Source organism: Podarcis muralis, chromosome 9, assembly GCF_964188315.1.
Source record: "Podarcis muralis chromosome 9, rPodMur119.hap1.1, whole genome shotgun sequence".
Lineage (NCBI taxonomy): Eukaryota > Metazoa > Chordata > Lepidosauria > Squamata > Lacertidae > Podarcis > Podarcis muralis.
Genome location: NC_135663.1, coordinates 60,502,985 through 60,530,872, shown reverse-complemented (window position 1 = coordinate 60,530,872; position 27,888 = coordinate 60,502,985). Strand labels below are relative to the sequence as shown.

The 27,888-nt window shown below is 45.2% G+C and overlaps 1 protein-coding gene across 7 annotated transcripts in view; it reads right to left on the bottom strand.

The window, feature by feature from the left end:
- Positions 1-4,871: 4,871 nt before the first annotated feature.
- Positions 4,872-27,888, bottom strand: part of RBM47 (RNA binding motif protein 47) — a 94,132-nt gene continuing 71,115 nt past the window's right edge. For 4 of the 7 annotated variants that reach the window (XM_028743177.2, XM_028743181.2, XM_028743176.2 and 1 more), the window contains 4 exons: positions 12,567-13,712; positions 9,080-9,286; positions 6,279-6,472; positions 4,872-5,146 (listed from right to left, as the gene is read on the bottom strand). In XM_028743177.2, the coding sequence (XP_028599010.2) occupies positions 4,901-5,146; positions 6,279-6,472; positions 9,080-9,286; positions 12,567-13,689 (1,770 nt within the window). In that variant the 5' untranslated portion in view covers positions 13,690-13,712 and the 3' untranslated portion in view covers positions 4,872-4,900. Of the gene's footprint in view, positions 5,147-6,278; positions 6,473-9,079; positions 9,287-12,566; positions 13,713-22,924; positions 23,361-27,888 lie in introns of those variants that run through there. The other 3 variants (XM_028743178.2, XM_077934371.1, XM_077934372.1) reach the window with 3 other exon arrangements.

Sequence of the window (27,888 nt, the reverse complement as noted above, 5' to 3'; positions counted from 1 at the left end):
TCATTGACGCTTAAATGGCCTCGATGATCCCTGCTACCTGGTGTTGCAAGCCAGCACCTTTGCACCTGTCCGGAGTTCCTATGGGCATTTCAAAGAACATTCACTCAGTTATTTGTTGGGGATCTGCATTTCTTGCAGATGCTATTCGTGTATATGTAAAATACAGTAAGAGCTTCCCTTCTGTTCAAGTACTCGGGTAGGTTGGCACAAGCAGTCCTGTTTGAATAAAGGTTTCAAAGATTGGGTCTCCCACGTGGGAGATGAAAAATTAAGGAGATAGTGGTGCTTCGTTTGAGCATGGTAACCTGCAGCTTTTGCCACCGGCAACCGGTTTTACGAGAGATTTCACAGAAGATAGCGGAATGGGAGATGGCGGGAGATGCTTGACTAACATGGGTTAAATAAAGATTGATTCAGAAAGTTGCACTCGAAGGTTGCCCCAACTTGTGTTGAGTTTCTCCATAGCTGTAGCCCATGAAAGAGGCCTAAGGTCCTACTTATGGTTTCCCCATCTGGTTGGCCACTGTGAAAAAAGGATGTTGGACTAGATAGGGCTTTGGTGTGAGCAAGCGGGACTTGTCTTACATTCTTAAGTTTCTGTTGTAGTGGAAAAACCTGTGTCTTGACTGCCCTACTTCACATCGTACCGTAACGATTCGTACGGCTGGAATGCTCCCCGATTCAAAAAGAACACAGCGAAACACAAAACCTCCCCAAACACTAGGCGTTGGGGGGGGGGATTCTAGCCCAGCTGGCCATCCAAAATGCTAGGTTTTTTAATGAGGGCTAGGCTACCTTTTTGTTCAATTATTTGCCACCCTGCCTTAATTGTGGTAAAGGTAAAGGGACCCCTGACCATTAGGTCCAGTCGTGACCAACTCTGGGGTTGTGGTGCTCACCTCGCTTTATTGGCCGAGGGAGCCGGCGTACAGCTTCTGGGTCATGTGGGCAGCATGACTAAGCCACTTCTGGTGAACCAGAGCAGCGCACGGAAACACCGTTTACCTTCCCCCTGGAGTGGTACCTATTTATCTACTTGCACTTTGACATGCTTTTGAACTGCTAGGTTGGCAGGAGCTGGGACTGAGCAACGGGAGCTCACCCCGTCGCGGGGATTCAAACTGCCGACCTTCTGATCGGCAAGTCCTAGGCTCAGTGGTTTAACCCACAGCGCCACCCGTGTCCCTTAATTGTGGTAGTACCGCTCAAATTCAAATTTAACGCGCATGGGGCAATTGGACTATGTTTAGGATCCAGGCTTTGAAGCAAATATATTTCAAGTGTGGCAGGGCTTTTTGGATAGCCACGTGAAAGCAATGCAGCTTGTGAAAAAATAAATAAAATCAGTAGTTAACGGTGGCCCTTTGAGGTAGGGTGCACGAGTAAGCCCTCCAGTTGTGGATATTTTAAAGGACCACCCATTTTTAAAAATAAAAATAATGACTGCTACTTATTTCTATAGCAAAATGCTTTCCAGTTCTCCTGTAACATGGGGGTGCGGGAAGGATACCCTTGAGAATATTTTCATTTAGGATTTAAATTCTGGAAAAGTTTGCCGAGGAGGGTTGTCTGGATTCTGAAAACTGCACACAAAGCTCTTCTTTAATTCTAAGCATTACCTAAGCTTCTGAATTCAGCTGTTGCCTTAGTTAGGCATCTGTACATACTGAATGCCCAGGTTGGGATCCCAGGATGCTGTCTATGTGGCCCAAGGAATCCTACTCAAATCACTAGGGTTTCTGTGGTTGCTTCTAGCTCCAGCAGGTTCCCAGATTTGTGGGAGCATCTCTTTGGGGCAAATCGGTGGGAGGGCCTGCTGAAGCAGCAGTGTGGTTGAGTGCGAAAGGGCTCCCTTCATGACCCCTTGGAATCCACTCATCATCTGTAGATTCATCTAAGGCACCTAAGTTTCAAGTGGTACTGGGCCACGTCGCCTAAAGCCGACCGAACCACTCATTGCAAAGTTTACTGTATTTTACATTCACTGCACTACTACAAAAAAGCCTTGAAACAGGCCACAAAACACTGCAATAATATTACTTAACCTTCTTCTTCTTTAATAACCGTTGAAATAAAACATTGACTTTGTGGCACACCGCATTGCCGTGTAATACAGAGAAATAAAACGACTCTTAAAATGTACTGCAAATATATTTACAGGCTTAAAAAAACAAAAAGTGGTCCATATAACTTCCTTCTCCGGTGTACATGCACAAGTCCCATTAAATGGTAATGGGAACCACGTGTGGAAAGGAGAATAAGGCGAGAGAACAAAACCCACTTAAGTACTGTATTACTATGCCCCTTAACCTCAGCAAGAAACTGACACAGCTACTTTAATAAGCAATATTTATGGTGAACAAGAGCATGTTTCATCCTGGACTACACTAGCGTACATTCTTTTGTCTCTACAGCATACACTAGAAAAAGAATGAAGATTTGAGACTATACTGGGATGCAGGGCTTGTTCACATTATGGAGTTCAAAGAAGTTATTCATGTATAAAGCGCTAAAGCAGGACATGAGAAAACCCAAAGTAGGAAAGGGAATCTACTATCCCCTTTGAATCTCTGCACATGTGAGTAACCAGTGTATGTAGCGAGCTCCCACGTATCTGCAGATTTTCCTCTCGAACTGTTATAAAACTTAGAATGAAGGCTGCGTGCAAATGTCATGATGCCATGCAAATACACAAAAAGGATCACCAACTGAAAGTAGCTAAGAGATATTTAGGAAGCTGAGTTCTGGAGCCTTTTATTTTTGTCCTTAAAAAATAAAGGGACTTTAGTTCACATGAAAAGCGTGAAGATTGAAAGTCTAGTGTCATAGAGGTGGTTGAATAAGACTCCCAGCAGCCTATGAAAGCTGGGGCATTTCAATGCCCTACATAGCTCCTCAACTTTCCTAAGGACTAGATTTTATGTGCAGGTCACAAAGGTTGACTTGCGTTGTTGGTGCAGAATTGATATTTCCTTATCAGGGAATCCTGACTTGTTTGGGTTTGATGCAGAAGTACCAGCACAGACAGTTACTTTTACCCTCTTACACTGACACCTTAGCGCATGGCAGTGGGGCAATTTCAAATTCCAGCGGCGCCTTGTGCGAGGCCAAAATTCAGCCAACCCAAAGAGGTCAAATTGGTAAGGATTTAGGACAAACAAAAAGTTATCCAAAGCTGAAACTATGGAAGCGGGCATCGAAGGCCACTGGTCACGAGTCAAATACCATGTCTAAAAAAATCTGAGAAAGATATTAACAACCTCTTGACTCAGGGGCAAAATGGCCGGTATTCACATCGTGAGACAAACAGCCCTTTAGTTCATTCTCAGTTAGATTCAAGTTTTGGCTTAACCTCTATTTAAAAATGGAAGCTAAAGGCACAGAATATGAGTATCTAGAATAAATGCTGCCATTTGCACCTTGGGATACAACACCACTGATTCTCGGGAGCCAACTAACTCTACCACAAAGTTTAACCATGGCTTCTGTGCTTGTATAAATGAAACCAAGGTACAGTTGCTATAAGACAGGAACTGCTCTGGGTCAGGCTGGTATCGACTACTATGGACTGGCACAGAGGTCACTTGCTACCCAATCCATTTTGTGTAGATGCCAGGGACTGAACGTGAGATTTCCTGCATGCAGAGTCACTGAGAAATAGTTCCTCCCACAAGAGAGCTTGGTTTCATGACATCTGAAGGCCTACTTTCTCATGAAGGAGCAACACTGAAGACAGAAGTTTGCAGATGGAGTTTGTAGCAATCTACATACTACAGTGGACACTCGGGTTGCGAACGTGATCCATGTGGGAGGCACGTTCGCAACCCGCAATGCCGCGTCTGCTCACGCGTGGGTCGTGATTCGGCGCTTCTGCGGTACTTACGGGTTCGGCATGGTGCGCAACCCGAAAACGCGCAACCTGAAGCGTCTGTAACCCGAGGTATGACTGTACTCACATGTGCAGCGATGCCGTTGGGTTCCATAAACCCTTAAAAATAAAAATCCTAGGGCAACTGTTTCTGTAGTAAATGAGTAAATTGGAAGAATATTTTCCCTCCATGAAATATAATAGACTTGCTTCTTGATTATGCTCGGAGCCTGGAAAATATTAAAGAATGCTGATAAATATCTAAGGTGGCTCTATGGAGCAGGTTATTCTCAAAATTCAGCGTAGTTTAACCGAGCTAATTCATGGGAGCATCTTTATGTCAACAAAGAGGGGCTTCGTTGTGGCTCCAGATCACAAAGAAACCATACAAATGCCAGGACGTAATGCAGAGGTCTCAGTCACTTTCAAATTGCACTTTCCAGTTTAACTTTTTAAATAAGACACACGTTTGTATATAATTTCTTTCTTAAAAAAAAAAATCTATTGCATGTATTCTTTAAATATGAATATATTCTTCAAAATATATTGTTTAAAAACTTTTCCCTAGCTGCTCAGATGCGCTTTTTCAATATTTAGTTGATATATTATTAAAGGCACTACAAAATAGAAATCTCTGGAGTGCAGAACGTGCTAAAAAATAACCTTCATACCACAAATATGGTGAAAATAATTGCTAAAAACCTACTGCTTTGTAATAAACCTGCATAGAAGAATGGGCATTGGGAAAAACGAGCCGTTTTAGAAATGTAGGAATACAGGCATATTAATTTTTTTAAAAACAGCCTAAAAAGTTAGTAAAAACTTCATATGTATAAAAGATTTCAAACTCGATGATATCGTTGATATGAACTTCACTTTCAGGTTTCATCAGCAGTTTTCTGGCATCCAAATGTAAGTCATCTGCAGTAGGTTCTTTCTTCATAAATAGTAAAATGTTCCTTCAATGCAATCCCATCCCACCCCTCCCACCCCAGACCCTCTACCCCCCCCCCAAAAAAATGGCCAGCTGTTTCAATAGGTTTGATAGACATCGTGGATCGGAACCTGAAATGTTGCAGCCGGGAATGCCTGAGGGATATAACTGGCATAGCCGCCGTAAGCGGCTGCAGCGGCTGCAGCAGCGGCATTCTTCTGTAGTGTGGCTATCGCCGCCGTGGCTGGGGCAGCGAAGGGAACGTAACTTGCGCCATAAATCCCCGCGGCTGGGATTCTCTGCACGTTGGGAGCCATCGTGTACACGGGAGTTAAGGGCCGGCCCTGGAAACGACAACGGTGAAATCTCAATCCCTGAAATAGGTTTTTTCTCCCCCCAAGAAAAGAAAGAAAAAAGTCTGCTACAATATAGAATCGTAGAACTGTTGAGTTGGAAGGAGCCACAAGGGTCATGAAGTCCGACCCCCATGTGAGACTCGAACCCACGACCGTGAGAGGAAGAGTCTCACGCTCTATCGACTGACCTATAGCCTGCATGCCAAAGCATATTTTAGAAACCAGGCCGCATCCTTTTTCTTGGAACAGTGAGAATTTGCTGTCTGTAGCTTGGTCACTTTCTGCCTTCCCCATACCAGCGTCTCTCAAACACCCTCAGTTTTTATAACATTTGGAGAATGTTATAAGAGGACTTCGTACTTCACGGTGAGGGATGCTTTAGAAATAGGGACATGTTCTGATAATCATTGCAAGGGTTGTCATATTTTGAAGAGAGAGAAAAAAAGAGGACGCTATGACGACTCTCATTTTAAATACCCCTACTATATGTAGGTTATAGAAGCTGTGATATATTGCTGAGGGGGGGGGGGGGGGGGGGAGAAAGAGAAGAGGAAAGCAACCACCAGTTATGTCTATGTCTCAAACAGAAAGTATAACCAGAGACATTTTGACAAATTTAATCCACCCAGACGGAAATTTTACCCCTGAAAAAGAGGACATGTCTTGGGAAAAGAGGACACATGGCATCCCTAATCACCGCCTACCCCCCCCCCCCGAAAAACCTTTGAAATAATTTATGTTCAGATTATCTATCTTCACACAATTGGATATGCCAGGTATTTGGTTGGGCCCTGAAAATGTGTTGGTTTGGCACATCTATCCTGCACACACAGGGCAGGGAGATTATTTTTTTGTGCTGTTTGTATTTTTATTATGTATTTTGTGCTTTCCCCTTGTATTTTTATGCTGTGAGCTATGGATGAAGGGCGGTGTACAAATTTGATAAATAACAACAATATGCTCCCGCCAGATCCCAAATGCAGCGTAAATGAACGAACTTGGAGACAGGTTGTCTCGTTTTCTCAACAACGACACTCTCTCAACAGCAGCATGGCAAGAAGCCTGGCTTTCTATGTACAAGGAGGGATAATCCAGTAGAACCACCTTGATGAAAATTTACCTGAAAAGGAGGAGGGGTTGAAACTGAAGGTAATACGGCAGCGGCTGCAGCTGCCGCCGCACTAGCAGGATCCTGCTGGACAGCAATGGGGCTGATGATATGCTCCACGGCGTGGATTTTCCCATCTTCGATCATCTTTGCTGTTGGCGCTGCTTGAAACACGGAATACTGGGTACCAATAGTTGGGATAGCCACTGAAATAGACCAGAACGGGGTATTTTCAGTCTACGCTTGAGACAATTATAACCCTGGCACTCTTAACTCGGCATTTGTTGTTGTAGCTTTTAATCTAGCGTGATACGTATGGGTTCCAGAGCACATTGTGGAATGTCATGGAACGCATCCCTTTCCTCGGATGCTGTCAGGTGTCAGAGGTTCCAATCCCCATGGTAGGTTGCCAGGAACGGATATGACAAGAAAAGTTCTTACCAATGCTTTTATTCAATATTCACAGAGAGAGGCTTAGAAATGCAGCCTCTTAGAGTAATGGTGTTGCTCTGAGTGAAAACCCACCCATCTCCCTCTCCCATTATAAGTCATCCCTACGGTGGCTGGCCTGTGCCTTCTGCCTCTGAGCTGTGATGGCCTGGGATTCAGACTCAGAGGCTGAACCTGAGGATTCCCAGCCTGCACAGGAGTCCCCGCCTCCAGAACCAGCTGAGCCGGGGCTGGAGCCTGAGCCTGAAGGGTCCTCACCTGTGCTGGATCCTCAGGTGCAGGCACCAGCTGAGTCTGCTCTGGCTCCTGAGGTGATGGAGGACCCATTGCCTGCAGGTGCTCCACTCTCAGCCTCATCAGGGGAAGAGGAGGTTGCCTCTGATTCTGCTAACCCTCCAGCCTCTCCTGAGCTGCAGAGGCTCAGGGCAGAGAGGCGGAGGGAACTAAGTTCCTGCAGGAGGAGTGCTCGCTTCCAGGCCAGGAGAGGCAAGTGGACCAGGGCTGCCCTATGCCTCGGGGCAGATAAAAGCCAGTCAGCCCCAGTCCCAGTTTGCGGGAGCAACGTTGTTGCTAGCCTGTTCTTGCCTGCACCCTGTCCTGCTCTTCTGCCAGAGTTCCTGACCCCACCTGACTCCCCGCCTTGGACCCAGCTACAGCTTTGACGGACAGCCTCCATACCGCACCATTGACCTCGGACTGGACTTGGACCTTGCCTCTCGGTTAGCCCCTGGGACCAGCACATGAGCTCTCTGCTCTCCTACTTTCAATGCCCGCCAGGTTCTGGGAGGGGGGTCTGGAATGTTTTCTAAAGACACTGTGTCCGTCAGCTGACCCCCCTCTGGTGCTTCTTCTTCCTCTCCCATTATTTCCCAGCTTTCCCCCTCATCTGCCTCTGAGCTGTGACCTCCCTCAAACCCCTGTTGTATTTCTGAACTGTCTTCTTCTTCTCTGGAAGGGTCAGGCTGGGAAAGTGGTCTCCACCATTCCTCCTCTGCCCAGTCCCTGACAGATGCACATGAAAGCGGGTTCTCTCTCTGATATGTGCATATTTGCTCACACAAGGAGGACACAACATTACTTGCATTTTCCAACATGTTGGACCTAGGCAGACCTAGGATGCAATCCAGTTTGATGACTTTGTGTGCACAGAGCTTTCCAAATTTTTCATGTTGGCGATGCACTTTCTAGACACGCATCATTTTGCAATGCAGTAATTCAGTTTTGCTAGCAAACCGGAGGTTAAACTAACTGCTTTCCAACTTCGGGAGGAACGTGGGGAGCGTTTGCACGACACACCAACGTACTGCAGGTGACACACTAAAGTGTCGCGACACGCAGTTTGCAAAAGCTCTGGTGTACGCAGAAGGGCTTTTGCTTTAGCAGATGCCTCCACTAAGAGAGGAGGAGGAGGGGAGGCCGTTTTTGCCCATTCACTCTGCTTCCTGAAGCCCCTCATACCACCCTTCACTTTGGATTGGAAGGTCCCCCAGATCTCAGAAGCTGATCTTCAGGGGCTGAGGAGGAGAGGGGGAATTGGCACTAGGGATGAAAGAGAATTGGCACTCGGGACGTGGGAGGAATTCAATTCAGTTCACATTTGAAGTCAAACCTCCTTTCTGAAACAAGAACTGAAACACACCCACCCTTTGAAATGTCCTCTTTTCCAAACTTCGCGGTGAAGTTCTCCCTCCAAGAAATGCGTACAAAAATGGAACACTGTGGTAAAGGGCGCATTAACAAATGCATATGTTGTTGAAAACAGTTTCCAAAAAACACATTCTGTTAGGGGGAAATTGCTCTGCAAAAATGTGTATATTTAGGGAAAATTGCATATGAACATGTGAATGTTAGGGGCAGAAATGCACTTAAATCCTGATGAATTTCCAGGAGGGCTTACTTCACCGACTGATGTGGAAATGGATTTTAGATTGGAAAAAATGAGAAACAGGGAGAAACTGAAATTAGAAGCATGGAATCACAGAATTGTAGAGTTGGAAGGGACCACCAGGGTCCGACCCTTGCAAGGCAGGACTCTTCTGCCCAACGCGGGGTTCAAACCCACGATGCTGAGTTTAAGAGTCTCATGGAATATGTCCAACCTTAATCGGCAGAACTTGCGTCTCCCCTGTAGGAGAGCAAAGAGCTCAAAGACGCCATCATCCACGAGGCTGGGTTCTATAGCCTCTCCCTTTTAAGGACTGTAATAATCTTTTCCTCGTATTTATACTTCCCTGGGCAACCAGGCGGGAGCCACTGATAGCACTCTGACAGCTACTGTATAGGTTTGCAGGGAAAGCTGATATCTAAAAGCACCCTGAAAGGGAGAACGTATTTAGCTCCCCATCTCAATAAATCATACTGACCAGTGCCGGGTTTAATGGCCACGGGGTTGACAGCAGACAATTCCAAATTAGGCACAAGTTCGTATCCTTTTTCTTGCTGTTTCCCTTTCCCTTCATGGTATCGGCTATATATGCCGCGGCCTGCAGAATAGCCCCCCAGGTACGAGCCTCTCGGGCCGGGGAGTCTGTTCCCTGCTGCACCTCGTCCTCTGCCTCGAACGCTGCCTGCTTGGGAATAGAAAACACACACCATACAATGGATCCGCTAAACTCACAAGGAAGCATTAGCATCCACTAGACTGGAAAGCCTACAATCTAATGCTGGAAGAAGGAAGGAACGAAAGGTTTACAAAGAGTGCAAGAGCTTTTTGCCTTATCTGTAGTACTGAATGTAAAGCCCAGTAATTAGCTATTAGGATTGGTACATGTTTTTATTTTAGCTTAAGGAGTATTTTAGTATTTTGCTATCTTCTTGTCTCATCGGTTGAGTGTCCTAGCAAGATTTTCTAACACTGCTTTAGATGTCTGAGATACAGGTGACTCGCAACTTGCGTGGGGACTTTGGTTCCAAGGATTGTAAAATAAAATTGCATATAACCAGGACAACCCCAGAACTGCCCCTGCACCATCATCTCGTTCTTTCTGGACCTAAGCAGGCCTTGGTCCTCATCTCCAAGCAAGGTAGAGAGCTTCATGGGCTCTGGGGCGCTCTCACACGAGCTTTCTGCAGCAGGAAAACCCTGCAGGCATTTCATTTTTGTGATTAAAGCTGGCCAACTACCTAAGAGGGGGGGGGGGACCTAAACAGACCAAGGAGTACTGAGTGTGATCTGAACACTCTACACAGCAACATTTTGTTGCAGATCTCAGTTGCTAAAACTGATTACTGCTTGCAATAATGATAATAAGGTAAAAGCTAAAAGCTAAAGGATCCCTGGATGGTTACATCCAGTCAAAGGCGACTATGGGGTTGCGGCGCTCATCACTCTTTCAGGCCGAGTGAGCCAGCATTTGTCCGCAGACAGCTTTCCGGGTCATGTGGCCAGCAGGACTAAACCACTTCTTGTGCAACGGGACACTGTAACGGAAACCAGAGCGCACGGAAACACCGTTTATCTTCCTGCTGCAGTGGTACCTATTTATCTACTGGCACTGGCATGCTTTCGAACTGCTAGGTTGGCAGGAGCTGGGACAGAGCAATGGGAGCTCACTCCATTGCGGGGATTTGAACCGCCGACCTTCCAATTGGCCAGCCCAAGAGGCTCAGTGGTTTAGACCACAGCACAATAGTACATATGATAAAATGATATGACCACAAGCCATTCAGTTTTGCAATGTTTTTTTGTTTTTAATCAAGGGTTCAATTTATGCGAAACAGATAATAGTTGACATGATAAACAATGGGAGTCGTTCATTTTTATGCAAGGACGTAATTTGGAAAAAACGTATCCATGGGCATACTGGCATCTTTGAAGTGTCACTTTGTCGAAAGAAATTAATGGAATGGTTTTGGAGATGCTGTTGGTCACAGGGAAAGAACGATGGCAGCTTCTACTAAAAGCTAGCAAAATGTGCTTCGTTCTTAATGGGCAGGGTCCATGTGGACAGAGGCCTTCTCTGCAAGGACCTCCGGAGAGTACAGTTCATCTCTGTGCTCTCTGCACACTCCTGCAGAACACCAGGCAAGGGAAATTGCCTGTGTGTTTAAGGGAGTTTGAATGCTGGAAATTGGCCTAAAGGCGAAGACAACTAGGGGCCCACAGCAAAATGTTGCAGTGCATTGGAGTGCTCCAGTTAAGGGCTGCAACTGGCATGGAACTGCTCTTCATCTAAATGATACCAGAGCAGTTAACAATCTATAAATGTAATGCAATGAAATCTACATTTAAAACCACAATAGAATTCCATCATTATAGCCGTGACTCAGCCATGAAGCTCACTGGGAGAATCAATAGTACTCAGACTGATCTACTTTACAGGGTTGTTGTGAGGGGTGGAAAAAAACTAAGGGATACACCATATTTTTTGCTCTATAAGACGCACCAGACCACAAGACGCACCTAATTTTTGGAGGAAGAAAACAAGAAAAAAAATATTCTGAATCTCAGAAGCCAGAACAGCAAGAGGGATCACTGCGCAGTGAAAGCAGCAATCCCTCTTGCTGTTCTGGCTTCTGGGATAGCTGTGCAGCCTGCATTCGCTCCATAAGACGCACACACATTTCCCCTTACTTTTTAGGAGGGAAAAAGTGAGTCTTATAGAGAAAAAAATACAGTAAATGCAATCAACCAACTGTACTTTTGGGTGTTCTTGGGGGGGGGGGTTGAGACATGGGAGGGAAGATATTTTAAGAAAGTGCCTATTTGCTTTCCCATTCCCTAGAAACCTCCATCCCAGTATATAGCCCTAAAATTGGCAGGTCCAAACGCAGGGGTTTTTATTGCTATATACTGGCAGGGGTGGGCAGTGAAAAGGCTTAAAGGAAGCAGCAAATGGAAATGTTCCTTTTCCTTCTACTTGAAAGGTAGGGATTATTTATTCACCTTTCAGCTTCATAGAACCCTGCCTCCAAGCAGGTGAATTCACCTTCCACCCATGGTCCTTGGAAAAAAAAGAAAACCTTAACCACTAAGCTCAGCAGTCTGTTTTCTCCTGGAGCTCTTTGAGCATTCTCCGTCTTCCTCAGACTGTTTTTGCCTCCCCCCCCTACCCCCATTTCTTTTTAAATTTGTGATTTAATAGACATGCCTGTTGGGCTGTGTATTTTTAAATGTTTTATTTATTGTTTATGACTACTTCCGTCAAGTTGTAGTTGGGTATATTTTCCATGTCGTAAGCCGCGACAAATAAAATTACGTATGCACGTATCCATGTCTAGAGTCGCATAAATTTGCCGAAACCCCTACCGTAGTATTGGGAAGCCCTGTTTCGTTTCTGAACCAACAAGCATGGAGATACACAAGTTTAGTATCACGAGAAGATAACAATACAGGAAGTAGGCTCCCGGCCTTGGACAGAATGCTGGAGCCCTGATGCCTCCTTCCCAAAGTTGGGCAGGTGTTGGGAAGATGGCAGGAGGGCTCTTTGACCTTCTTGGGTACATCGCACATGCCTCCCTAAGCCGGGTAGAAGCTTCCCAGGATTTGGGAAGGAGGCACAAGGCTTTAATATTTCAACACTCTAATTTACTGGGAATATTTCAGGGACTAGCCTAGTGCCCCTAGTCCACTGCAACTGGATTTCTTATGGACAGTGCCAATCCTGAATGTATTGGATTTGCGATCATTATGCTCATTTGCCTTCAGCAGCGGTAAAGCTCTGCTGGATGAAATACAATTGCCTCTGGTCTATTTTGGGGGAATCCTGCAACATGTTTAGGCTTTTGCTCTGCCAACTATACGCTGGAATCTGCTCTGGATCAATAACGACTAGAATTTCCATGCCGCTGGTGTACTTAAGGAAAGCTGTCCCAGATAACCCCAAAGGGGGCCAAAAGTTGTCTACTAACCTTTCACAAAATATTCTCGATTTGGGCCAATCAGAGCATTATACGGATATCCATAATATGCCAAGGTGTACGGATCACATGAGTAAACGTAGTTCGGCTGCTGAGTGACTTCAGGTGTTGCTCCTCCTTTCGCTGCTTTCTGGTAGCGGGTGTACTGCTCCTTGTCTACTGGCTTGGCTAAGGTAACTTCCAGGCACGACCCTTCGAGTTCAGTCCCATTGAGATTATTCATGGCATGAACAGCATCTTCCCGACTCGTGAAGTGTACAAAGGCATAATCTCGTATTTTTTTAACCCGTTCCACACATCCGGGGTTGAACTGCCCAAACACTTTCTTAATTGTATCCTCGGTGGTTTCAATCATCAAATTCCTCACGTACAGGATTTTGACCGTCTCCATGACATCTTCGTCAACATCGATTTCCGGCTCAGCCCAGTCAACTGCAATCTGGTGACCCCAAAGCTGGATTCTGCCAGGCATCAGTTTCCTCCTCGCCATGGCGGCTGCTCTGTGGCTTTCGTACTCCACGAAGGCAAACCCTCTGTTTTTCATCTTATCCGCTGCGCTGGCGTACACAATGACGTCGAGCACGCCTTCCGTCACCTTGGAGATCTCTTCTAGAATTTCTTCTCTCTTTTTCATTTTGGGGATCCCTCCGATGAACAGCCTACAGTTGTCCACGCTGCAGCACACCCCTAACAGCCTCCCTGGACGGATTTCGTAGTTGTTCAGCTCCTTGACGGCACGCTTGGCTTCGTATTTTTGGGTGTACATCACAAAGGCGTAGCCACGGTTTTTCCCATCAAAGTCCATCATCAGGCGCATTTCATAGATTCTCCCCGCGGTTTCAAAGACGGGCACTAACTCGTCCTCGTAGACGTCGCGAGGGATTTTGCCCACAAAGACTTCGCATCCGCGGGGAGGATGAAGCCCTTCCCAGCCCGGCGGGGGTCCGCCATACTTGCGCTGCCCGTTCTCCTGCACCATGGCGTAACCCGTACGTTCTATTAGTTGCAGAAGCGCAGCTTCGTTCGGTGCACCGGCCACACCTTCGGGGACCTTATTTGACTGCATGTTGGAAGAATCGTTATTCATCCTGGCAGCGGAGTCTTCAGCTGTCATTATGTCCTGATCATTCAAAGTACCTGAACAAAGAGGTCAGAAAGGAGGACGTTAGATGCAGTCGGCAACATGGGAACGTTTCTATCGCATGAGATCTGGGTAGTTCTTGGAAGGGAAGTGCGATTACGAAGAGGCAAACACACACCTAGCAACAAGATTTGGCTCGGTTCATATATGGCAACGTTGACATGCAAACAAACTCTTCTCGACAAAGCACGGCACGTGGTCTGAAGATGGGTTCTGTAACAAAGCCCATGTGAAAGTAAAACAAAACCCTGCCAAGATCCTTCTCCATCTACACGGAAGTAGGGGACGCGAGCCCCATGCTTGGCTGGGTTTGCTCAGGTTGGTCCAGGCAGCACTGCCAAACCACGGTTCAACATACAGCAGTACCTTGGTTCTCAAATTCTGGTTCTGGGACTCTGTTTTGAGTCCTGAAATGGTTCGAAAACTGAGGCACAGCTTCTGATTGGCTGCAGGAGCTTCCTGCACTCAAGCGGAAGCCGCATCGGATGTTCAGCTTTCGAAAAACGTTCGCAAACCGGAACATTCACTTCCGGGTTTGCAGCGTTTGGGAGCCGATTTGTTAGGGAGCCAAGCCGTTCGACTACCAAGGTACCACTTGGAACAAGATGTGGGGGTGAAGGTTGGCAGGATTATATCCTGCAGTTTATACCCCATTGCGAATATCATTTCTTAGGAATTGTTGGGCATTAATAACACAAGTTTGAAAATTGGTCTATCTATGCGATTTCTATAAAAGTCGCCATGAAGCAGTTTTCCACGTTGCTTACTGCTTTGGCTTGCAAGGTTGCAGAGTTGCTGCTTAAAAGGATACTGTTTCCCCGCATGGCAAAAAAGATGCTAACATAGAACACATTCAGGAATGTTTACAACCCAGATCCTCTCTGTAGAACAGTCTTTCCCAATGCGATGCAATCTAAGTGGCCGCTGAGACCATATAATACTGGTCCTGAAAGACTTACATTGGCTCCCAGGACGTTTTCGAGCACAATTCAAAGTGTTGGTGCTGACCTTTAAAGTGCTAAACGGCCTTGGCCCAGTATACCTGAAGGAGCATCTCCACCCTCATTGTTCAGCCCGGACACTAAGGTCCAGGTCCAAGGGCCTTCTGGTGGTTTCCTCAATGCGAGAAGTGAGGTTACAGGGAACCTCCTCGGCAGTGGCGCCCTGTGGAAGGCCCTCCCATCAGATGTCAAGGAAATAAGCAACTATCTGACTTTTAGAAGACATCTGAAGGCAGCCCTGTTTAGGGAAGTTTTTAATGTTTGATATTTTATTGTGTTTTTAATATTATTTTGGGAACCACCCAGAGTGGCTGGGGAAACACAGCCAGATGGACGGGGTATAAATAAATAAATAAATAAATAAATAAATAAATAAATTATTATTATTATTATTATTATTATTATTAGTGTTTTGAACTACAAGTCCCCGCTGCCCCAGCCAGCAAGGATGTGTAGAGCCGCCCGACCCTGATTTATGAAAGCATGCCTCCTCCCACAATGATTTAATGCAGCCAGATCCTGGGGGAGTGAAACTCTTACTTTAAAAAGAAATATTAAAATACTATTTAACATTTTAAAACAAGATGGCTAGAACACATGATGTGAAGAAGATGGGGAGGACAAAAAGGGATTAGTGATGTGATTCGCAGACACAAAAATGCTACAACACCCCAAGATGAATCTTAGTAGACTTCAATTATTTTTCCAAGGGGCATTTTGATCAGGGTACTTTTGAGATGAAAACTTGGGACGTATTTCATATGATCTCATATTGTCTTTAACGGTCATGAGAATCTTAGCCACAAGCTCAACTGACCCATGCACACACACAAGTAAAAATCTTCAATCTATATTCCTGAAGATCACTGGGGCTCTTTTATTTCTCTGTTGCTGCAATGCTTTCTCCGACACACTGTGTGTCAATAAAAGGCAACTGACCCCCCCCCCCAAAAAGAGGTGACATAATGTTGACAAGGTGGAGCATTTCTTTATTTTATATTTTTCATTTTGACAAAGTAATAATCATAAATAAATAAGAATAAAAAGTGCCCCCCACCACTGAGACCATTCCATTGTAACTATTCAACCTCCCAAAATTTCAACACCTCTTGCGATGGTTTGAGCCCTTTCCGTTTTAACAGCACAAATTCTACAAACACCTTTCACGTCTCCTCAAAATCATTTCTCCTACATATTCCCTCTCTTACCTTGATGGCACTTGTTAATTTATCGTTAATAGCTATATCCCACAACTCTACCATTCTTCCATTTTATATTCTCCTTGCCCCTTCCACTTCCTAGCTATAATAATTCATGCAGCTGTCAATAAATTTGTGAGCAAGCCTTTCATAGCCTGAGAACCTTCCACCCCATCGTAAATTGATAACAATGCTACCTCTGGACTTTCGGTCAGCTTTAACGCAGTGATTTCTGTTATCTCCTTAAACACCGAGCATTTATTTATGGCAACCCCACTGTATTAAGTTAGCTATAGCACTGCAGATGAGGTTGAAACAAAATGGCAGTTGAAAGGGGTAGGTAGAAATTTCCTAAAATGTTGCCCTCAGAACACAAAACAGTTTCATTTTAAAAGCTACAGTGAGCAAAATTTACTAGGTTCATTGTAAAGGAATTTGGAAAATAATAATGATACCCATTAAGAAAACATAGCCTTTCTTGTGGAACTGTGTCAAACAGTCCCCTATTTTCCACCAGTAAATTAGGATGGAGCTGCATAAATGGCAAGTACCATTTTTGGTTATTTTGTTCCATTGCTCTAACAAAACATGCAGAGTTTTCATCAATGCAAACCTGATGTTGGCATGTCGTCCCCATATATATATATATATATATATATATATATATATATATATATACTCATCTGCATAGCATAATTTGGGGATGGGGAGCTTCTGGTTTATGGGCCTAATCTGGTCCGCCAAGTCTCCTGATGCAGCAACTAGGACTCTCCTCAGGCCATGTCTCCTTCCCCTCCTCCTCTGTCTTGCTTGTGGAGGAAGGTCTCGCTCCTCCATCACTAACTCACTTGGTAACCTCTCCTGCGCTGCATTTTCTTATTGAGTACCGTGGTACCTCGGGTTACATACGCTTCAGGTTACAGACTCTGCTAACCCAGAAATAGTACCTCGGGTTAAGAACTTTGTTTCAGGATGAGAACAGAAATCGCGGGGCGGCAGCACGGCAGCAGAGAGAGGCCCCATTAGCTAAAGAGGTGCTTCAGGTTAAGAAGAGTTTCAGGTTAAGAACGGACCTCCAGAATGAATTAAGTACATAACCAGAGGTACCACTGTATTGAGAAAGGGCAGTTCTTTCCACAGGACACTGTGAGGAACCCAAGCTGAGAAACACCGGCCCCCGGATTTAGCCGAAGCTGCTAAGTGCAGCTACGAGGGAACCACGGTTTATGCAGAGCTTACAGGCGGTTTCACGCAGTACAATAGCAACACTTCAGGTAGGGCTGTTGCCATATTTCAAACGGTGAAAAGCCAAACAGAAAAGTTGCTGAGTTTTGTTTTGTTTTTAAAGTTTTGCCCGAAGTTATTGTGCTTTTTTTTGGGGGGGGGGGCAAAATTGCAAGAGATTTCGCAAGTCCGCTCACGCCTCTTAGTGTAGCGACATTGCAGGACGGCAGAGGCTTCACTGGGGCCCCAACGAGGGAACTGGAACAGTGGTGCCCTTCCTGATAGGCTGTGGGGGCTTAAGTCCCCATCGCCTATAAAGAACTGGATCCTATCCTGCACCTGGCTTTGGCGAATGGGGATGTAGGCTAGAGACTCGGGCTGTGCCAGAGGGCGGAGCTGACAGAGAAGGTAGGTTTTCCTCGCATCCACTCCTTGCTCATTTAAGCAGCCTGCATCTGGGGTATTACCTGTTCGTTCCTTTCCCTGCCTGCCCGCCTTCGGCTTACGCTGATAGCAAATGACTTTGCTGTGGCTACAGTGGTCGCCATTTTTTAAGGGGTCGGGTTAACTGGGCTAATTAGCACCCAGCTGGTGGTTTTGCCTACCTCATAGCCATCGTCACAACTGGTTGGGCATTGCGGCAATCCTTTGTTTTGGATGGAGGGGAGGTTGTAGTCTCCGCCTGCCCCTCCAAACGCTAGAGTATCCCTTTAAAGGGATCCAGGGGGGGTGGCCATGTCTGCGTGTCGTAGGCACTCCCCCAGACATCAGTCACCCTATTTGATGTAAGTCTTAGGAACCCCCATCTGGATTGACCATTGAAGTATTCTGGCGGGCCGGAAGTATTTTGATTGCCCCATGACCAAGCCAAGCCTCTTTCATCTATATTCAATAAAGATGTGGCCTGTTTTGACCCCAAAGCAGTCTCATTGGTCTCTTATTTGCATGGATTGGGGTATGGGGAGCCCGATGCTTGGTCCTGCAATAGAAAAGTAAGTTGCAGAAGGAAATGGTTGTTTGAACTAACCAACAGTGTGCCAAGGCCACGATGGAATGGACCACCCTCAACACAGATAAGTTTGTATACAGTTGTATCTGTGCTAAGTATGACACATCTGAAGATCTCATGGTGAAGATCACTCAGCGGTTGCTTTGAGATTATATCTGTTTATTGAACATTAATTCTTCAATTTGCAGGGAGATTAGACAACATTGGCTATTAATTGAATACTCATCCTGATTTGTTTGTGAGGAGGCTAGAGGTTGTATCAAGCAAGCAATCATACAATACTTTCCAGGCATTTTTCCTGTTCCTGGCGTCAGACCTCCAAAACCATCTCAGTGGTGCAACCTGAATTTTAATCCCACCTGAAAAATTAGTGACAGTCCATGAGTTTTAACATCAAACACTATCCTAGCACTGCTCCCCAACCCTCTGCTTTGAACTGGTGTTCAGCCTGCTTTAGAAAGCTAGAATCATGTTCTAGCTCAATGGTTGTAAAAATGACATTCAGTGTCCCAAGGGCTGACAAGGTCCTGGCATGTCAAGGTGTCACAAGATGACAGCTGTTGGGACAACAGCCTGCTGGGTGTATTTAAAGAGAAGGGGGGGGGAGAGTGCATTAATCCAGCAGAGGGGTAGCTTGAAACTTTGAGTAAGCTAAGAGGAGCTCGGAGATGTTGTGGTCACAGATGATGTGCTTAGGATACTGATACTGAGCTCAATAGGATACTGATTCCATCACCCTCTTCTCTGGGCCAGGAACCCTTTTTTCTTCAACAAAGGAAAATAGTACCGCTTCCGGAATATTCTGTCCAAAGCAGAATAAAGACCCCGCTGCAGGTGCGTGCATTTAAAGCAGCATGCGGTTCTGAGGTAGTTGTCCCCTCCGCATATCTCCACAATGAGAGCACGGGCTAGAAATCAACACTGAAATTTCACATGCGTTTGGGCGGTCGGATCATAATGCAATACCCACCTACTTCGCAGCAAAGCGTAACGTGATTATGGAGCAGAAGGCATCCCCCGCCCTCACCTCTCCCGGACTGGGTTGTTGGTTTATGACCAAAAGAAAAAAAAGATGCATACAAATGTGGAGGCATCTTTTTTTGTATTTAAAGGGTACCGCAAGTTCAAGCCCGGGCAAAAGGAAATGCCACTGTCTGAAACCAAACAGAGCAGCTGCCAGTCAAAGTGGAACACACTCAGCTGGTCCAATGATATCACTGTGTAAGGCAGAGCATCTCTAGCTTTACTACTATGAAATGAATATTTTGTGGGACCCACAGGGTTTCTTATGTTTATAAATGTGATCCTGGGCTAAGAAGGTTGGGGTGTAGAGATTTCCCTCCTGCTGTTTTTTGAGCTGCAGTCTAAGAATTGTTTTCAATTTAAATGCAACATATACACCGCAGTCAATATGCAGCTGCCTGCTTGGTTTAAAAGCACATATTGTTTTACTGCATTATTATTATTAAACAAACAAACAAACAAACAAATAATCATTTATACCCCGCCCATCTGGCTGGGTTTCCCCAGCTACTCTGGGCAGTTTCCAACAGAATATTAAAAACAATACAGTGTCAGACATTAAAAACTTCCCTAAACAGGGCCACCTTCTGTTGTTTTTTAAAAGTAAAATAGTTGTTTATTGCCTTGACATCTGCTGGGAGGGTGTTCCACAGGGCAGGCGCCACTACTGAGAAGGCCCTCTGCCTGGTGCCCTATAACCTCACTTCTCACAGCGAGGGAACCGCCAGAAGGCCCTCGGTGCTGGACCTCAGTGTCCGGGCTGAACGATGGGGGTGGAGACGCTCCTTCAGGTACACAGGAGTGAGGCAGTTTAGAGCTTTAAAGGTCAGCACCAACACTCTGAATTGTGCTCGGAAACATACTGGGAGCCAATGAAGATCTTTCAGGACCGGTGTTATATGGTCTCGGTGGCTACTCCCAGTCACCAGTCTAGCTGCCGCATTCTGGATTAATTGCAGTTTTTGAGTCACCTTCAAAGGTAGCCCCACGTAGAGCGCATTGCAGTAGTCCAAGCGGGAGCACCACTCTGGCAAGATAGTATTATTTGAATTTATATACCGCCCTATACCTGGAGGTACATAAAAGTTTGTGCCGTGTTTATTCCTGCGTAACTTGAATAAAATATTGTGGGAGCCCAGGTAAGCCCTGCTCACATAATCAATCACATGATGCAGCGCGCATATACCATTTGAATGGCAGTGCCCATCAACTTGGGAGGGGCTCTAGCCCCCTCAAATATTTTATTGGCTGAGCTGAAGCCCCCATGGTCCCTAGGAGTTGTTCTCACAGCGTTGTATTATCATGCTAGCCTTTGAAAAATTACAAAGTCGGTGGAGGAGAAAGCAAACCTGCAAATCGGACTAAAATAAGAATTATTATTACAGTGGTACCTCGCAAGACGAATGCCTCGCAAGACAAAAAACTCGCTAGACGAAAGGGTTTTTTGTTTTCTGAGCTGCTTCGCAAGACGATTTTTCCTATGGCCTTGCAAGTTTGTTTCCTTTTTCTTAACACCGTTAATACAGTTGCGACTTGACTTCGAGGAGCAACTCATAGAACACGGTGTGGTAGCCTTTTTTGAGGTTTTTTAAGACTTTGGTGATTTTTGAAGCTTTTCCAAAACTTTCCCGACACCGTGCTTCGCAAAACGAAAAAAATTGCAAGACGGCAAAACTCACGGAACGAATTAATTTCGTCTTGCGAGGCACCACTGTAATAATAATTTTATTATTTATGCCCCAGCCATCTAGCTGGGTTTCCCCAGCGATTCTTGTTCTGGGTAAAAGTTTAAACACCATGCAAATCTTAGGCTCACAGGACTTATAATATCCACGAAAATGTTGCACGAGTAGTTTCTGTCTGAAATTAAAAGATCTGGCAGATTTGCACGAAAACTGATTTCAGTGGGACCTCCTTCCAAGGAAATGCCATTAGGAATGGTAGTGTTTCAACTTTCCTGCTCTTGCACGCAAAGCGTCATCCCACCCCCCACCCCACCCCCAATTCGCAGTTTGGACTCTTTCATAATCTCCACCTTGCGCCCATGAAAGCTTAAGGTATCATTTAGTTATTCATTAAACCCAGGTGCCAATGACCAACTTGCACATGCCTTTAACTGCATCACCTCTGTGTGGAAGGGGAGAGGGAGGGGGGACGGAGAAGCAAGAGGGAAAGCAATCATTACGGCTGCGCAAATTTATCATATCTGCGGAACTGAACTGCAAAGTGCAGCAATTTGTGCCTGATCTCTGAACTGTGAAGGCCGTGCAAAACTTTGAACCTTTTGCTGAAATGGAAAGACACAATAACTAGTCTTGGCTGGGCAAGTGCCAGATTAAGTTACCTCTGCTCAGTGTTAATGTAACATTGTTTTTGTGGGGGGTTTTGTGTGTGTTTTAAATGTTTAACTAGGACAGGGGGACTTCGTAGGGTATTGTGGTATTTAAGTGAGGGGCAGGAACCAGTGCAATTTACACTCGGGTTCAAAGTTTAATTCTGGTTGAAAGTTCACCTAGAGTTTTTTTATTCCATTCTGAAAGAAGTAGAATGAGACACAAACTTTGAAATCTTCCCTTTGTTGCACCCCACCGATGTTGCTCTACCTAAGCCAAAAGGTAGGCTCTGAAAGATTCATATAGATTTACACTGGGGAAATAAGTTAGAGAGAATTTGCCCCAACTATTTAAAGCACAATACACCTGTATTTCTATCAGAACAAGCACACGAAAGCTCGTTAAATTGGCTCCAAAATAGTCCTTATACCTTTTCTCCCCAGTAAAACTGGAATTCAGTTGCTTTTTCTGAAGATTTAAATGCCACCGTTATAAACGTGAAACTGTGTTAGAAAACTACACAAAACCAGCCCTAGTTTGAACTGATGCCAATGTCACAAGAAGTGCATCTAAACCATCTCTCTTAAACACCTGAAACCCATTTTTTTCTATTTCAGGACTGCAGCTCAGGAATACGATGCAAGCCTAGAATGCATTTTTTGGTATTTTCATATCACAAAATACATAAAGATTGAACCTGGGGGGGAATTAAACAATTCCCCCATTTATTTAATGAAACACAAGCACAATTCTCTGTTGTCAGCACGAGCTTTTCCTTGTGCGAAACTTCCATTACTCAGCCCTTTGAAAAGTGAAAATACTACACAAAATGCTGCACAAACTACACCGCTGAAACATGCATCGTATAAGCACAATATGGAAGCATTCTGCTTAAAATTATGTTTGCATAATACAGCAATGCTTCTTAGTGTAGACGAACAGTAATTAGTGCTTTTCACTGTACTAAGAAACCCCTGAAGCCAAAACTTCTTTCTTTCAGATCCCAGAGCCAAATTCATCATATCTACCTGAAGAATGACCTACTCCACAAGGTCGGCAGAACCGGATCCAAGAAAAATACAAAGATAAATTAATCTTGCTTTGCTTGGTTGATTTAAAAGAATGGCAACCCTTTTGCCTGCTTGGTTTTTAAGTCTTAAAACAATGGAACACATTTTTAATGCTGGGTTTAAATATGACGTTTGACTATGTCAACTCTTATTACATCTATGAAATCTGTACACGTCGCCTGAACGGAAAAGTCCTTGAGGCGTTCCTGTGTTGTATGTTTATAATTATTTCATTTCATTTTTAAAACCCACAGTCCAGAGGAGAGCAGGGACCGGCTGCACTTTTAAACTTTAGCTGTTGGACATAAAATCAAACAAAATCTTGCATAAAATCCAGTTTCCCTCTTACCTTTCTAGCCTTGCAGTCGCAACAGGTTACTTCTGCTTCCACCTTTGATTGAATAACCTTTCCTCCGAGTCACGAGGTCTACATAACTCTCTGTTATACAGTACACATATGGTTTTATTGGTCAATGAGCTTTGGCTATTTAAATTCCATGGCAGTAATTTGCTAAAGGCACCTCGAAGCAGTCGGAATGGGTGGGACGCCGAAGGAAAGGAGATGTGGAGGCAGGGAGCTCATGCCAGCGGTTCGAAAAATTAATTGAAAACCCCCACCTGTAGCTAATGGATTTATATGAGGCTGATCTGAAGCTTAAAGAGAAAGAATAGGAGACGCACAGTTTAAATTCCTACTCCTGGAGGAAAATGTCAAACAGAAGAAAAGAAAGAAAGACTTAGCTGAGGCTCCAAAATTGGCAAAAAGTGAGTGATTCATATACAAACAACTTCTTCCCAGCACAAGGCGTTGTGCAAATAGTTTGTGTGACTCAAAACAGATAAGATAAGGAGGAAGGGCAAATTTTGCTTGACAGTAGGGCTTTTTGGGGAGGGAGAGGGGGGAGTGAATTCTATCTTTATGCCAACGGATCAGAATTTAGGCTACTTGTCAGGATTCTTCAATTATGAAGAAGAAGAAAGAGAGAGCCACAATTCTTCAATGCAAGAGAGACAGAGTAAACGAAGATCCCCCCCCAAAATACAGAATTGTGCATGGTTATCTACCAGGTGTTTGCTGTTTCTGTAGCAAATAAGTACCGTATTTTTTGCCCTATAGGACGCACTTTTTCCCCTCCAAAAATGAAGGGGAAATGTGTGTGCGTCCTATGGGGCGAATGCAGGCTTTCGCTGAAGCCTGGAGAGGGAGAAGGGTCGGTGCGCACCGACCCCTCTCGCTCTCCAGGCTTCAGGAAGCTATCCGCAAGCCTTGCAAGCCCGGCGGGAGGTCCCGCCGACTCGCAAAGCTTGCGGGCAGCAGCCTGCAGCCCACAAGCTCGGGGGATAGTGGGGAGGTGGAGCGCCGCCACCCCGCTATTCCCCGACCTGATCTGAAGGCTGGCGGGGGGGTGAAGCAAGCCTACTTCTCCCCCCTCCGCCAGCCCCACAAGCTCGGGGGATAGCGGGCAGGCGGAGCACTGCCACCCCGCTATTCCCCGACCTGGTCCGGAGGCTGGCGGGGGGGGGGGAGAAGCAAACTTGCTTCTCCCCCCTCCCCACCAGCCCCATAAGCTCGGGGGACAGCGGGGCAAGCCGCTGCCCCACGGAGGCTAGAGAGGCTGTCCCTGAAGGCAGAAGAGGGAGACGGAGCGCTCCGTCTCCCTCTTCTAGGTTGGGGATGGCTGCGCAAACCTGGGGGGGAAATAAAAATTTTTTCCTTGATTTCCCCCTCAAAAAACTAGGTGCGTCCTATGGGCCGGTGCGTCCTATAGGGCGAAAAATACGGTAATTGACTAGACAGACAGACAGACAGACAGACAGACAGATACAGACCCTCCAAGTGTCCCTGTTTTTCAGGGGCATCCCTAATTTAGTGAAGCCATCCCGGTTTCTGATTTGATCTCGGAATGTCCCACTTTTCCTTAGGATGTCCCTACTGTCATTGGAGAAATGTTGGAGGGTATGGAATAGGATGTCCCTATTTTCCCTATAATACCATAGGGAGTTATTTCCCCCTCTCTCTACCAATTTTCAGACCCTTGAAGTGTCCCTATTTTCCAGGGACATCCCTAATTTAGAGAAACCATCCCAGTTTCTGATTTGATCCCGGAATGTCCCACTTTTCCTTAGGATGTCCCTCTTGCCATTGGATAAATTTTGGAAGGTATGGAGTTATCTGACCCCCGAGCTGCCTGAAGGCAATCCTGTACAGTATAGGGACTTTTTTTTATAAAAAAGTTTAATGTTTATTATGTTGGAAGCTGCCCAGAGTGGCTGGGGCAACCCAGTCATATGTGTGGGGTATAAATAGTAAAATTGTCCTTATGGAATGGGACGTCCCTATTTCCATTAGAGAAATGTAGGGCGGTACATTGATACCATAGTAAAAAGCAAGGGGGAGGGGTGAAACATGATTCACAGCATAAATACGGTCTGTACATAACACTCGGCCCCACGAGCACTTAGGTAAAGCAAACACCACACCTTTTTCAGTCAGTTAAACTGAAAGGCTCTTTGGGGGCTGAATTTGCCAGTTCAGCAAGCTAAAAACAGCCAGCAGGAGCGAGAAAAAGGCTTTTCTCCAGGATATGATGAATTATCAGAGATTCTGTGTCCTCCTACACAAGGTTAAAAGCGAACACAGTAGAAATTACAATCTGACCTCCCTTCTAGTACAAGGAAGTAACAATTCTTCCCAGAAAGCGATCTACCATTTTTTGGCCTCTGCTTCACAATAGCTGATTTTTCAGAAGGCTAGCTTGAAACACGTTCAGGATTCTTGCTATAACCATCGGAGGAAACCGGTTTCGTAGGTCACGTCTATGGCAGCTCAGCTACTGGAAGATCTCAGCATGGTAACTATTATGCTCAAATGGGGATCTTTGCTGTGTGGTCCAAAGTTAGCTCCCTCCCCTCAAAAAACGCCCTCACCCTCATGCATTTCGTTATTGCATACGTTGACAAAAATAAGGGCTTTTTTCTTCCTTTGGGGAGACCTGCCGAGTCTTATGTGGTAACATAATAGCAACCTTACTGTATGTTTGTGAAACATGGACCACTTATAAACACCGTCTCCAACTCTCGAAAGCTTCCATCAACAGTGTCTCTGGAAATTTTTACACATCACTTGGGAAGACAGGCAAACTAATACCAGTATACTGGAAGAAGCAAAGATCACCAGTGTCAAAGCAATGATTCTTCAACATCAACTTTGTTGGACTGGGTCATGTTGTTCGGAAGCCTGATTATCATCTTCCAAACCAACTGCTCTACTCTGAACTTAAAAATGGAAAGAGTAATGCTGGTGGTCAACAAAAGAGGTTTAAAGACTCTCTCAAGGCAAATCTTAGAAAATGTAGTATAAACACCGACAACTGGGAAAACACTGGCCTGCGAGCGCTCCAGTTGGAGGAAGGCAAGCTTGGCAAACCCTCACCGTGATCAACTCCCGCCTGGAAACCTTTGTTCCTACTGTGGAAGAACGTGTGGATCCAGAATTGGCCTCCACTGTCACTTACTGTTAAAACCATGTTCATGGAAGACAATCTTACTCAGCTCTGAGTGATCGCCAAAGAAGAAGAAGAAGAAGAAGAAGAAGAAGAAGAAGAAGAAGAAGAAGAAGAAGAAGAAGAAGAAGAAGAAGAAGGTAACGTAATACAATGCAGTTTGCAGAACACATGATGACAGTGAGATTTTAAAGATTCTGGCAGAAGGTACCAGAAGGCACTGGAGTTGAATTCCACAAAAGTCCAAAAGCATCAAGTCTCTTTCATGTTCAGTCCCACACAATTTCTTTTTGCTCTGGTTACCATGAGAGGTCTGCCGCTGACTTCAATAGCATACCCAAGAACATTTATCAATGAAAAGAGGGATGTCTTATTCTGTAATAATAATGATGATGTTGATGATGATAATACTCTGGGCAGCCTCCAATGCATATAAAAACATAATGAAGTTATATAGCGCTGCCTTCAGATGTCTTCCAAAGGTTGTCTAGTTACTTATCTCCTTGGCTCTGGGGTTCACATAACTCCATCCCCTCCACAATTTCTCCAATGAAAATAGGGACATCCAAAAGGAAAAGAGGAACCTTCTGGGATTGAATCAAAAACTGGGATGGCTTCTGTAAATTTGGGATGTCCCTGGAAAAAGGGCACTTGGAGGGTCTGTGAAATATATTCGGAGTCGAGAGTGGATTTCATGCTCTTTATTCAGCTCATAGTGGTGAGGAGGAATGGAAGTTCCCCCAGAACGTCTGCTTTATATACATTATTTACACAATGGGCCCCACATGATCGGCTAATTCCGGGATTCTCCTGTAGGCCAATCAGGTTGCGGATTCACTTCCACCTGGAGCTGGATTGGGTGGCTCCTGTAGACCAATCAGACTGCTGCATTCTGAATCCTATTGTTTTAGGACCAATCAGACTGCTGCATTCTGAATCCTATTGTTCTAGGACCAATCAGACTGCTGCATTTTGGATCCTATTCAACTCAGTACATAACAGTCTGCAACAGTATGTAGACTGTACCCATCATGGAAAGTGCAGGCAACTTTTTATCTGTCCAGGGCTACATTCATTTAGTGGTAACTTGTCGGAGGCCATGTGGTTGTGGTGGGTTGATGAGCCAAAGGCAGCAGTGGCGAAGGGACCTTTCCCCTCTTTCTGCCCCCTCTCTCTGCTACCCACTGACTTCTCTTTTTCCTTTTTTTGCCCAGTGGGATGCAAGAAGCGGGACAGATCACCTTCGCAATAGGTCTGAACTGATAGTATACCCAGGGCAGTGTTAGAAACTGTGATATGAAAACTAGGAGCTACATGGCACCTTAAACCTAAGTTATGGGTGCCGCAATGGAATATCTAGGTGCGCTTTTTTAATAACAAGAATACAAAGCTGAAAATGAATGAACTGCAGCTAAAATCATTTTTGCACATGGTCTAGTCCTTCCCCTGCCTACCCCACTGATATTCTTAAGAGGGTCTCTTCTCCAGTCTTCAGAGAGTGGCTGGAAGTGGAGAGGCAGAAAAAAGTCTTTCTTTCATTCCAGCAGTGGCAGTTAAATATTAGGCGCAGTACTGCGTCCAGAGCTCAGAAACTGCTCAAGTGGATGAAATTCCTGGTCGCAAAATCTGCCTAGAACAATGGGAAAACTGACTTGCGAAATTAGGTCAAGGATCACAGGCTGCCCACCTGTGTGGCCAAAATAATCCAAATATTATGTTAAGAAAAGCTGAATTCTGCAACCTGTATCCATTACGCAAATTAGTCAAACAACTCAATCGTGTTCAAATATGCTTTTATCGGGATACTTTG